The sequence below is a fragment of the Phalangium opilio genome, unplaced genomic scaffold (assembly GCF_054372755.1).
Source record: "Phalangium opilio isolate 3A_F unplaced genomic scaffold, DU_Popi_V2 ptg000003l_1, whole genome shotgun sequence".
Lineage (NCBI taxonomy): Eukaryota > Metazoa > Arthropoda > Arachnida > Opiliones > Phalangiidae > Phalangium > Phalangium opilio.
Window position 1 is genome coordinate 9,115,043 of NW_028324145.1, and position 9,879 is coordinate 9,124,921.

The 9,879-nt window shown below is 35.3% G+C and overlaps 2 protein-coding genes across 3 annotated transcripts; one reads left to right on the forward strand and one right to left on the reverse strand.

The window, feature by feature from the left end:
- Positions 1-127: 127 nt before the first annotated feature.
- On the forward strand, positions 128-2,918 carry mRpS5 (mitochondrial ribosomal protein S5). Its single transcript, XM_089840333.1, has 6 exons — positions 128-335; positions 399-476; positions 544-897; positions 961-1,133; positions 1,499-1,756; positions 2,460-2,918. Exons 1-6 carry the CDS (start codon positions 269-271, stop codon positions 2,838-2,840), a joined length of 1,311 nt encoding a protein of 436 aa, XP_089696459.1. The 5' UTR covers positions 128-268; the 3' UTR covers positions 2,841-2,918.
- A 380-nt stretch (positions 2,919-3,298) lies between these two features.
- Glyp (glycogen phosphorylase) lies at positions 3,299-9,219 on the reverse strand. Of its 2 annotated transcripts, XM_089840328.1 has the most exons (12): positions 8,530-9,218; positions 6,545-6,961; positions 6,365-6,476; positions 6,066-6,292; positions 5,900-5,992; positions 5,403-5,828; positions 5,027-5,335; positions 4,742-4,963; positions 4,540-4,667; positions 4,346-4,480; positions 4,041-4,271; positions 3,299-3,980 (listed from the first exon to the last, which is right to left on the reverse strand). In XM_089840328.1, exons 1-12 carry the CDS (start codon positions 8,773-8,775, stop codon positions 3,968-3,970), a joined length of 2,559 nt encoding a protein of 852 aa, XP_089696454.1. In that variant the 5' UTR covers positions 8,776-9,218; the 3' UTR covers positions 3,299-3,967. The 2 variants fall into 2 exon arrangements, with proteins under 2 accessions (XP_089696454.1, XP_089696455.1); XM_089840329.1 differs by lacking the exon at positions 3,299-3,980 and having other exon boundaries at positions 4,037-4,271; positions 8,530-9,219.
- Between the last annotated feature and the right edge of the window lie 660 nt (positions 9,220-9,879).

Here is a 9,879-nt window from a genome sequence, read left to right on the forward strand (position 1 = left end):
TATTAGCCAACAGCGAACCATTTTATTTCTAGCCATTATTTTAGAGTAGAAGCCCAACTGGTTGATTTTTCGCCCAATATGGCATCCCTGCTTTCAAGTTTTAATTTCTCAAATGACGAAAAAAAGGCGAAAAACACAACGACAATGCTAGAGGGCCAAATGTCTTATGTTACTTGACCCTGTAGTACAGTAGAAAAACCTGTTTTTTCATAGTAATATATGGACAAGTTACATTGAATATAACTATATATACTTTCTGATAAAAATCATGGCGTCGTCCATGCTTCGCCTAGTTTGTAAAAATGCCCAAATTATTAATCCTCTTTTATTACAACGTATGTATAATTAACTTTAAGTAATTAAAATTAAATATTTATAAGATAATTCATAAATTTCAGGGCTGAATGGATGCCAAGGATGCGCGACAAACTTATATAATCTTCAACAACACAGAAAAACTTCATTTCTTACAACAGGTAAATTAAAAAACAATATAAATATAATTATTTTATAATTAATATTAATAATTATTTCGCTTTAAAGTAAGCGCCGAGCAGCTCTGGAAAGGTGTAACCAGCGTCAGTAATGCTGGAAGAAAGAGAGGTCGTGGTAAAGGAGTAGGAACCAAACGTGCAAAAGACTTAAATCGTGGTCAAATGATTGGAATTGGAAAGATAAATATGGTTTGGCCCGGATTAAACTCTCCCGTTATTCGAGGCAGAGAAGTTGTGGAACAACGAGAACTTCCTCCTGATCCCGAAAGAGAAGAAAAACTAATAAAACTTAGAGATTCCATGAGGGATTTTGCTCCTTTACGTTTACATCCACTCGAGAGAGGTTGGACGGGAGTTAAAATGCCTGGTAGAAGTCTTGGACGTCCTGATCCAATTGGAGAAGGTTTGGGCTTATAATTATCCAGAGTAAATCCAAATTAAATTAAAACGCCAAATTTTTTATTAGAAACCTTTGAAAACTTTGATTGCAAGGTCCTTGAGATGAGAATGGTTTGTTGTATGAAAGGGAACTTCGGTCGAACGAGAAGAATGAGGGTTATGGCTGTATCGGGGAATAAAAATGGGATTGTTGGGATTGGAATGGGTAAAGCCGCTGATGGAAGAACTGCCATGAAAAAAGTAACGTCCTTAAAAGAGAAATTTTATAATTCCTCTGATCCATCTTCAATAGAGTAGTGTCGTTAGAGAGGGGAGTAGACTGTTTATCCCTCCCTCTAGGCGCGCTTTTGTAAGAGGGGGTACTGTACGCGCCTGGTAGGGGGGATGACACTAAGAGATAGAATAATGTCAGTTCTACGTATGCAAACGTCATACCCTTCTATCTCTTAGCTAAGTGTCATCCCCCCTACCAGGCGCTTACAGTATCCCCTCTTACAAAAGCGCGCCTAGAGGGAGGGATACACAGTCTACTCCCCCCTCTACCGACACTGCTCTATGGTATGACGTTTGCATAGTAGAACTGACATTACTCTATTCTTAAATAGGCTAAGAATCAAAGTGTGCAAAAACTCCGATACATAGACAGATTTGAAGAGCATACAGTCTATCATGACTTTTATTCCGAATTTCATAAAACCAAGCTTTTTGTTAAGAAAAAACCTAAAGGTTACGGACTTGTTTGTCACCGTATCCTTAGAGAAATTTGTCAAATGATAGGAATTAAAGATATCTACGTTAAAGTTGAGAAATCAACAAATCCCCTTTCCATCGTTAATGCATTTTTAAATGGTCTTCAAAATCAGGTATAAGTTATTTTAAATTAATAATAATTTAAAGTCAGGGTTCATACAACTTTTGGAAAACAAATTTCCCTGAGTTTTCCAGGTTTTTCCCCCTATATGGAGTATCCAATGGTGCAAATGTTAACGAAGGAGGTGGTGGGGGGGGGGGAACAGGACTATAACATACTCAAAGGGCATCCCTGTATCTCTAATATAACCAGAGTTATGAGCCTCCAAAGTTTAGTGTAATGCTATTCCTATGGAGTTCATGAACATTTTCCTTAATTATTTGGCCCCTGTTTGATGCAAATTTCCCTGAAATTTACTAAAAATTTGAAATTTCCCTGAATTTTACTAAAAATTCGAAATTTCCCTGAATTTTACTAAAAATTTTAAATTTCCCTGAATTTTACTAAAAATTCGAAATTTTCCTGAATTTTATTAAAAATCCGAAATTTCCCTGAATTTTACTAAAAATTCGAAATTCCCCGGAATTTTACTAAAAATTCGAAATTCCCCGGAATTTTACTAAAAATTCGAAATTTCCCTGAATGTTACTAAAAATTCGAAATTTCCCTGAATTTTATTAAAAATTCGAAATTTCCCCGAGTTTCCCCTGAGGCTTTTGTCAACTATTTATTTCCCTGATTTTTCCCTGTTTTCCAGGCTTGTATGAACCCTGAAAGTAGACCGGTCATTTCATTCTCTCCCCCTTCTGTTTTAGAAAACTCATCAAGATTTGGCCAATGAAATGGGTCTCCATGTCGTAGAGTTTCGTAAAGAAAGGGATAATTTCCCTCAAGTTATAGCTTCCCCGGAACAGAAAAAAGTTAGAAATAGGAAAGAAATTCCGTCTAATGAAATCACTGATTACAGTGAAATCATAAACGAGGGCAAGGTTCAAGTTCAAAAGCCTAAAGAAGTCGCTTTTTATAAGAAATTACCGAGCTGGGAAATTAGAATTAGAAAAACGATACATCAAAGAAATTTCCGTGATGTTAGAACGAGGTTAAGGGCTGAATACGGAGGTTTAAAAAGTTTTCTTACCATTAGAGAAGAACAAGCTAATAGAGAAAGAGTTAAAGCTTCAACAACCGATGTATAGTTATAATAATTAAGTTTGATTGATTGTAGATAAAAGAATACGATAATAAAAATAATTAATTGAAAAAAAAAAAAAAAATTGTGTCTTGAGCGAACAATTTCAATTTTCTTACCATTAGAGAAGAACTAGCTAATAGAGAGAGTTAAAGCTTCAACAACCGATGTATAGTTATAATAATTAAGTTTGATTGATTGTAGATAAAAGAATATGATAATAAAAATAATTTGAAAAAAAAAAAAAAAAAACAAATTGTGTCTTGAGCGAACAATTTCAATTTTCTTACCATTAGAGAAGAACTAGCTAATAAAGAAAGAGTCAATGCTTCAACAACCGATGTATAGTTATAATAATTAAGTTTGATTGATTGTAGATAAAAGAATATGATAATAAAAATAATTAATTGAAAAAAAAAAAAAAATCGTGTGTCTTGAGCGAACAATTTCAATTTCAAATTACTCTTATAACGGTTGATATAACAATTTTATTTGAATTTTATGTTTCTCCCCATGATTCGATTGTATGATCATAAAACTATGAAACATTTTTCAACAAGAGCCAAAAATAAAACGAAAAATAGGAACATTTATGACACTTTTTTGCAATTTTGATTAACCTACCGATTAAATTTATGGCACTAAACTTTTCTATATAAAACAATGTCACAAGAATATGATATAGAGTATATTTTATTTATTATATTTAACCTTTTTCTATATTGCCTAATCTAACCTAATCTAAATTAAAATTAAGAAACATCAAACATTTTTAAGCAAGCCACAAATAGAATAAGACGACGTCACTGGAGTCCCTCCCAACTTCTCACACACACAAAAAGCCACGTATCTTGACTAATTAATTTGGAATTCCACAATTAACAATGTCCATTTCCATTTTATAGCTTTCTTATTGAAGTTTCCGTTTTATTTTTTTTTTTATTTATTTAAAATCTGTTTTAATTATATAACTAACAAGATTAATTGAAATTTTTTTTAACTTATTGGAAATATTAATATTAATATAATAAACTGTATTACTTATTTAATTAAATTTAAATGAATTCAAAATAGAGAACTAATTAAATTCAAAATTGTTATTAAATCTAATCTCAATATGTAACTAATTACTCTTTATTTCTTGGCTCTGTAAAACGGTTGATAAAAAAATTAAATTTCAGTTGATGAGTTTAGTCTAAGTACTTACTTGCTGGTATCTTCGTCTCTGGGTTCATGAGGTGCGGGAAGTTTCTCCCAGGATGGTTCAACACCCCAGATTTCTCTTGCGTATTCGGCAATTGTACGATCACTAGAGAATTTTCCGGAAGAAGCAATATTCATGATGGCCATTTTGGTCCATTCCTCGGTATTTGTGAACATATCACTGACGCGTTCTTGGCACTTGATGTAAGAGTCATAATCGGCAAACAAGAAAAATCTAGAGATAAACAATGTTCTGTTCAAAACAAATCCTTATACTCATAAGACATGATATCAACGATAGATTCAAACCTGTCATGGTTAAGTAAAACATTAGTAACATCTTTGAACATATCAGGATTTTGTGGGCTGAAGAATCCTCCGTTGATCTGATCAATGCATTGTCTTAATTCAGGGTTGCTATTGTAATAGTCATGGGCGTTGTATCTGAAAGATATTGATGGTTAGATTAGGCATTCTTTAATATTATGAAAATTTAAGTTTACCCCTTTCGTTGCAATGCCTCAACTTCTTCAACATTCATGCCAAAGATGAAGATATTTTCCGGGCCCATCTCTTCCTTCATTTCAATGTTAGCTCCGTCCAAAGTTCCAATAGTTAGAGCGCCATTCAACTATAATTCAATCAATCTCCATTAGTAGTTGAGTAGACGAGTCAAACGTTTCAAATACTAAAGTAATTATTTACCATAAACTTCATGTTTCCAGTTCCGGAAGCTTCGGTACCAGCAGTTGAGATCTGTTCGCTAAGATCAGCGGCGGGAATAATCTTTTCAGCTAAAGTAACCCTGTAGTTTTCCAAGTAGATGACCTTCAACTTGTCACCAACTACAGGATCATTGTTGACAACTTTGCCCACGGCGCAAATTAAACGAATGATTTGTTTCGCCATGTAGTAACCGGGTGCAGCCTATAAGGTTTTTTTTTTTGAAAATTAGACCACCTTAAAACTCTTTGAAGACAACCGACGTACTTTTCCTCCAACCATGACGGTACGAGGAACGAATGGAGCGGTGGGATCCCTCTTGATACGGTTGTAAAGAGTGATAATGTGAAGGCAGTTAAGTAACTGACGTTTGTACTCGTGAATTCTTTTGACTTGAATGTCAAACATGGAAGCTGGGTTAACGGGAATTCCGTACTCCTTTTGCAAGTAACCCGCCAACTTCATTTTGTTTTCTTGTTTGACTTTCTGAATGGCTCTAACAAATCCACGATCATTAAGCAACGGAACCAATTTCTTCAGTTGATCTAAATGAGTTAAATACTCTTCCCCAATTTTCTGTGTTTGAAAAATATTGAATGTTAAGTCCCTATTGGGTTTTGAAGACAATTAATAGAACCCGTACATCAGCGATAACGTCGGCCAAACTGGGATTGCATAACAATAACCATCTTCTAGGGGTAATTCCATTAGTCTTGTTTTGGAATTTCTCCGGATTCATTTCGTAGAAATCCCTAAATTGATCTCGCTTAATGATCTCAGAATGAATAGCGGCTACGCCATTAACAGCGTGGGAACCAATAACAGCCAAATGGGCCATGTTAATCTTTTTTTCGTGTCCCTCTTCAACTAAGGACATTCTACGAAGGCGGTCTACATCTCCCGGCCATCTCTTATTAACTTCATCCAAATGTTTGGAGTTAATTTCATAGATAATTTCTAAATGTCTCGGAAGTAAGTTTTGAAGCATCCCTACGGACCATCTTTCCAAAGCTTCGGGTAAGACGGTATGGTTAGTGTACGCGCAAGTTTTTTTAGTCACCTCCCAAGCCTAAAGGAAATGATCCAGACAATAAGATTGGGTTGTCTTCTATCGTTATCAATGTGAAAATAAATAATTACTTTATCAAATGAAAGACCCTCGATATCTACTAGAATTCTCATTAATTCGGGAATAGCTAGGGCAGGGTGGGTATCGTTCAATTGAATGGCAACCTAAAATAATTGACGATAAGATAAGAATGAGAGACTTTTTCTGGGGGATAGAGGAGGGTGTTGAGATATGAACCTTTTCGTGGAAGGTATCAAATGACGTTCTAATTGGATCCCTGCATCCAAATTTGGAAGATTTGAATCTGCGAATGATATCTTGAAGAGTAGCGGCGCACATGAAATATTCCTGCTTTAATCTAAGTTCTTTTCCCTCAGTGACATTGTCATTGGGGTACAGAACTCTGGAAATGTTTTCGGCGAGATTTCTATCAAGAACAGCTTGCACATAATCACCATCATTGACTAATTAAGGGCGCATATAAGTTAATTAAAAAGGAACTCAACAGGAAAATATTTGTTCGAAGAAATTCTTACAGAATCTAAGATTAAAACTATTTGGAGACTTAGCAGCCCATAATCTCATGGTGTTAACAATATTGTTTTTGTAGCCTGGAATCGGGCTATCATATGGCATGGCAAATACGATCTTTAATAAAAAAATATGTACATGGTTCAGTCTGCGAATAAATGACGAGGTACTCGTAACATTAGTACCTGAGTATCAACCCATTTTGAACCCTTGTCAGTTTTTTCAACTCGACCGTAAAAGTTGACGGGAAGCATAAACTCAGGGCGAGCTTTTTCCCAAGGGTTGCCATATCTCAACCAATCATCAGGTTCCTCAACCTGTTCTCCATTTCTGATTTTTTGGGCAAAAATACCGTATTCGTAACGAATACCATAGCCAACAGCAGCCAAACCAAGAGTGGCCATCGAATCTAAGAAACAGGCGGCTAATCGACCAAGACCACCGTTACCCAACCCAGCATCTTCTTCAATATCTTCTAGCTCCTCAATGTCTAAACCCATTTGGTATAAGGCTTCATCAACGGCACTTTGAATGCCCAAGTTCAACATGGTGTTGGTCAAAGACCTTCCCATGTAATACTCCAGAGAGAGATAGTAAACTCTCTGAAATCATAGTTAATTTTCAATTAAACTAACGATAACTAATATCAGAATCAATTAGGTCTTTTTTTTTCCAAATTAGAACAAGTCAACAACCGAATTTCGTCACACTTTTTATTATTTCCCGTTTTAATAAACAACATTTACGAAATTTGTTTCAAATGTCTGGCCTTATACTGTTATTGCTCAGTTCCCAATCCCTTATCAAAACTACTTTTGACCTACGAGCTGTAACGTCACTCATATTTCATTTTCTATAATCTATGACGTGGGTTATTGACCTATAAATATCTCAAGTTAAATTCTGACGTAGACCTTAAAAAATAAAATGGTCTAATATAACTACTGCGTGTCACTGAACTTCTAACTTACTAAACTGTCAAAGCAATCATACTAAAATTAATCCACAAAACTAAATTAGATAAAAATGGAGTCAACTTCCTAGAATTAATCTAATAAATCTCTAAGACGTCTAAAAGAATATATGACTATCAAACAACTTCATCATTCTTTACTTTGATTTAGTTTAATTTAATTTATTTGATTCATGCACCTGTTTCAGGCAAACTATACGCGTAATATGCAACATGTACACTCATACAATATGCTTCCGTTTAGAACCTAATACCTCCCTACGCTTTGTTAAACGACATGCCTTAAGTTGACTTTGAAAAGAAAGGGAAAAAAAAGAAGTTGGGTTTATTCCAATTGCAAGGGTTTCGTTATAGCATTTATAGCTTGTTTAATTTTTTTCTCCAAGACACCAATGTTAATTCTTAGAAATAGTTAAAAATATGAAAGCTTTATCTGGGTTCTTCAAAAAGTTTTCAAAACAACCATAACTATACAATTATTATTTTTAAGACCCACTTTCACTAAAGCGTGGTTATGAATATCAAGTAAAAACGAGGGTAAAAATATTGGGTCATGAACCTAAAGCCGAAGATAAACTATTGGCCTCATTTATGACTTAACCAACCAGTTTAAGTATTGCAGGGAAGCTAACTCCGCGTTGATTTTCTAATAATATTTGAATGCTTATTCATAAAAACTAACTCCAGCACGGTATTAGACCTATCGATCTACTCAAACATTGAGGGGTCATCTAACCTACAGCTCAAGAGGTCATGACCCTGGCAAGCGAAACTTTTAGATGCTTAAATTTAACCTTCTACAACTTAAGTTAGCAAACACTGAATATAATTAAAACGTTGACCCTTGGTACATATTTCGTTAATAATTAAAACAGAATCGCAGCAGGGTATTAGATCTATTGATATGGCAAAAATCTACTCTAACACCAATGGGTGACCTAACCTGGAGCTACAAGCAAGAGGTCATGACCCTTAATTGGCAAGGGAAACTTTTAAGCCTTAATTTAACCTTCAACAATTTAAGATATTAACGAACATTGAACACAATTAAAATCTTGACCATTGGTAGGCCTAAATATTTATTCAATAAATTACAATATAAATAACGCCACTGACCCCTTTCGAGTGGACCATACAACGTAAAGGGAAATAATGCCATGCACAAAACCAACACCTTAGAAAACATGCAATATTTACCTTGGGATCCTTTTCATAGTAGTATTGTTGGGTTCTAATCCAACGACTGACCAAATGATCCTTGACGGTATGGGCCAAAGCGAAGTAGTAGTCTCTTGGGGTCGCGACGTTTCTATCCTTTACTAAGGTGTAATGCAAGTGCCGGTTGAAGGTTTTCTTAACATTGGCGACATTCTCAACTTGGGCAATGCCGCGGACACTAATTTGCTTGCGTTTTTCATAATCACTATCCGGTAGGGCCGACATTATGGCAAATAACTAACTCTGGGCAGTGCTTTTGAGGTTGAAGGTGAACGATTTGGAATGGACGAAGAAGTTACGAGCCTCGGTAAGCGAACGAAGCAACTGACTTCCTTGAGATTAATTTAAGAATCTAATCACGATTATTAAAGAGGAGCGAACCTTTTAGCACGCTGCCCCATCAACGAATGGATGGAATATTGTATAATATCAAAGAGGGTATATTAACCAGCAAGGGTGCAGTTGCCGGGCGTAGAAAACTTGGCAGAAATAAAAAACCGACTAAAAACTTAAAGCTCCGCGCCGCGCCGGGAGTCTCCACCGCTGTGCGAACTTTTTAATTTCGACCTTGGCTTCTTACAAGGTCGCGCGTGCGGCCTGAGAGGGAAACAGAGACACGTGACACCGAACGCGAATTTTAAAAAGTTCCGTTTCTGTTTAATATTGACTTTTAATTTTTTACATATCTACTTTTGCTTGTAGAAAATAGCCTATTTTGTAGACCCGACTACTTTGTCTTTTTAATATAGGCCTAATTCTATTTTTTTTTACAATGCATTCTCATCTCACGTGATAATCTGACCTTTGTCTTCGATTTTTTGCGTAAATTCGCGCATGCGCAGTATGAAGAAACTTTCACGTGATTCTGAGCGGGAAATTTGAAAATTTTATCGTTCATCAGCATAGAGATACGCCACTGGAGGCCTATAGTCGTAGACAATGAGATAGAATATATATATAAACCTAGAGTCACAACGTGGGATCTCGAGATCGACGATTCGTGATACACTTTTTGTCGAGCATGAATCTTTATCAAATACGGGTGGCGCCGCCTATTAGTCACTTGAAGAACTTTTTTATTACCGTCTGCTGTCAAAATAGTTTTTTAAACGTGTTAAATAAAATAAGCAAGTTAAATAATAAAAACTCTAGACCTTTTTAATCTAATAAATAGATGAAATAAAAATCATAACGATGTTTCTGATTGAAAATAAGCGAGTAAAAGTTGTAATTAGTTCCGCTAGAGGCTCACAGGTGGCGCTGTCATGTTTTGATAAACTTGCTTGATAAAAAAAATGTGTATCGCGGTAAGCCGATTTGAATTGGAAC

Bases quoted from the DNA above. Each gene is read 5' to 3' on its own strand.
- mRpS5 (XM_089840333.1), top strand. From the start codon at position 269: ATGGCGTCGTCCATGCTTCGCCTAGTTTGTAAAAATGCCCAAATTATT. The intron at 477-543 runs GTAAATTAAAAA...TTCGCTTTAAAG, and splicing joins AACTTCATTTCTTACAACAG to TAAGCGCCGAGCAGCTCTGG. The intron at 1,134-1,498 runs GTAACGTCCTTA...ATTCTTAAATAG, and splicing joins GAAGAACTGCCATGAAAAAA to GCTAAGAATCAAAGTGTGCA.
- Glyp (XM_089840328.1), bottom strand. From the start codon at position 8,775: ATGTCGGCCCTACCGGATAGTGATTATGAAAAACGCAAGCAAATTAGT. The intron at 6,477-6,544 runs GTACTAATGTTA...TTTTTATTAAAG, and splicing joins CAAAATGGGTTGATACTCAG to ATCGTATTTGCCATGCCATA. The intron at 4,964-5,026 runs GTACGTCGGTTG...AAAACCTTATAG, and splicing joins CCGTCATGGTTGGAGGAAAA to GCTGCACCCGGTTACTACAT.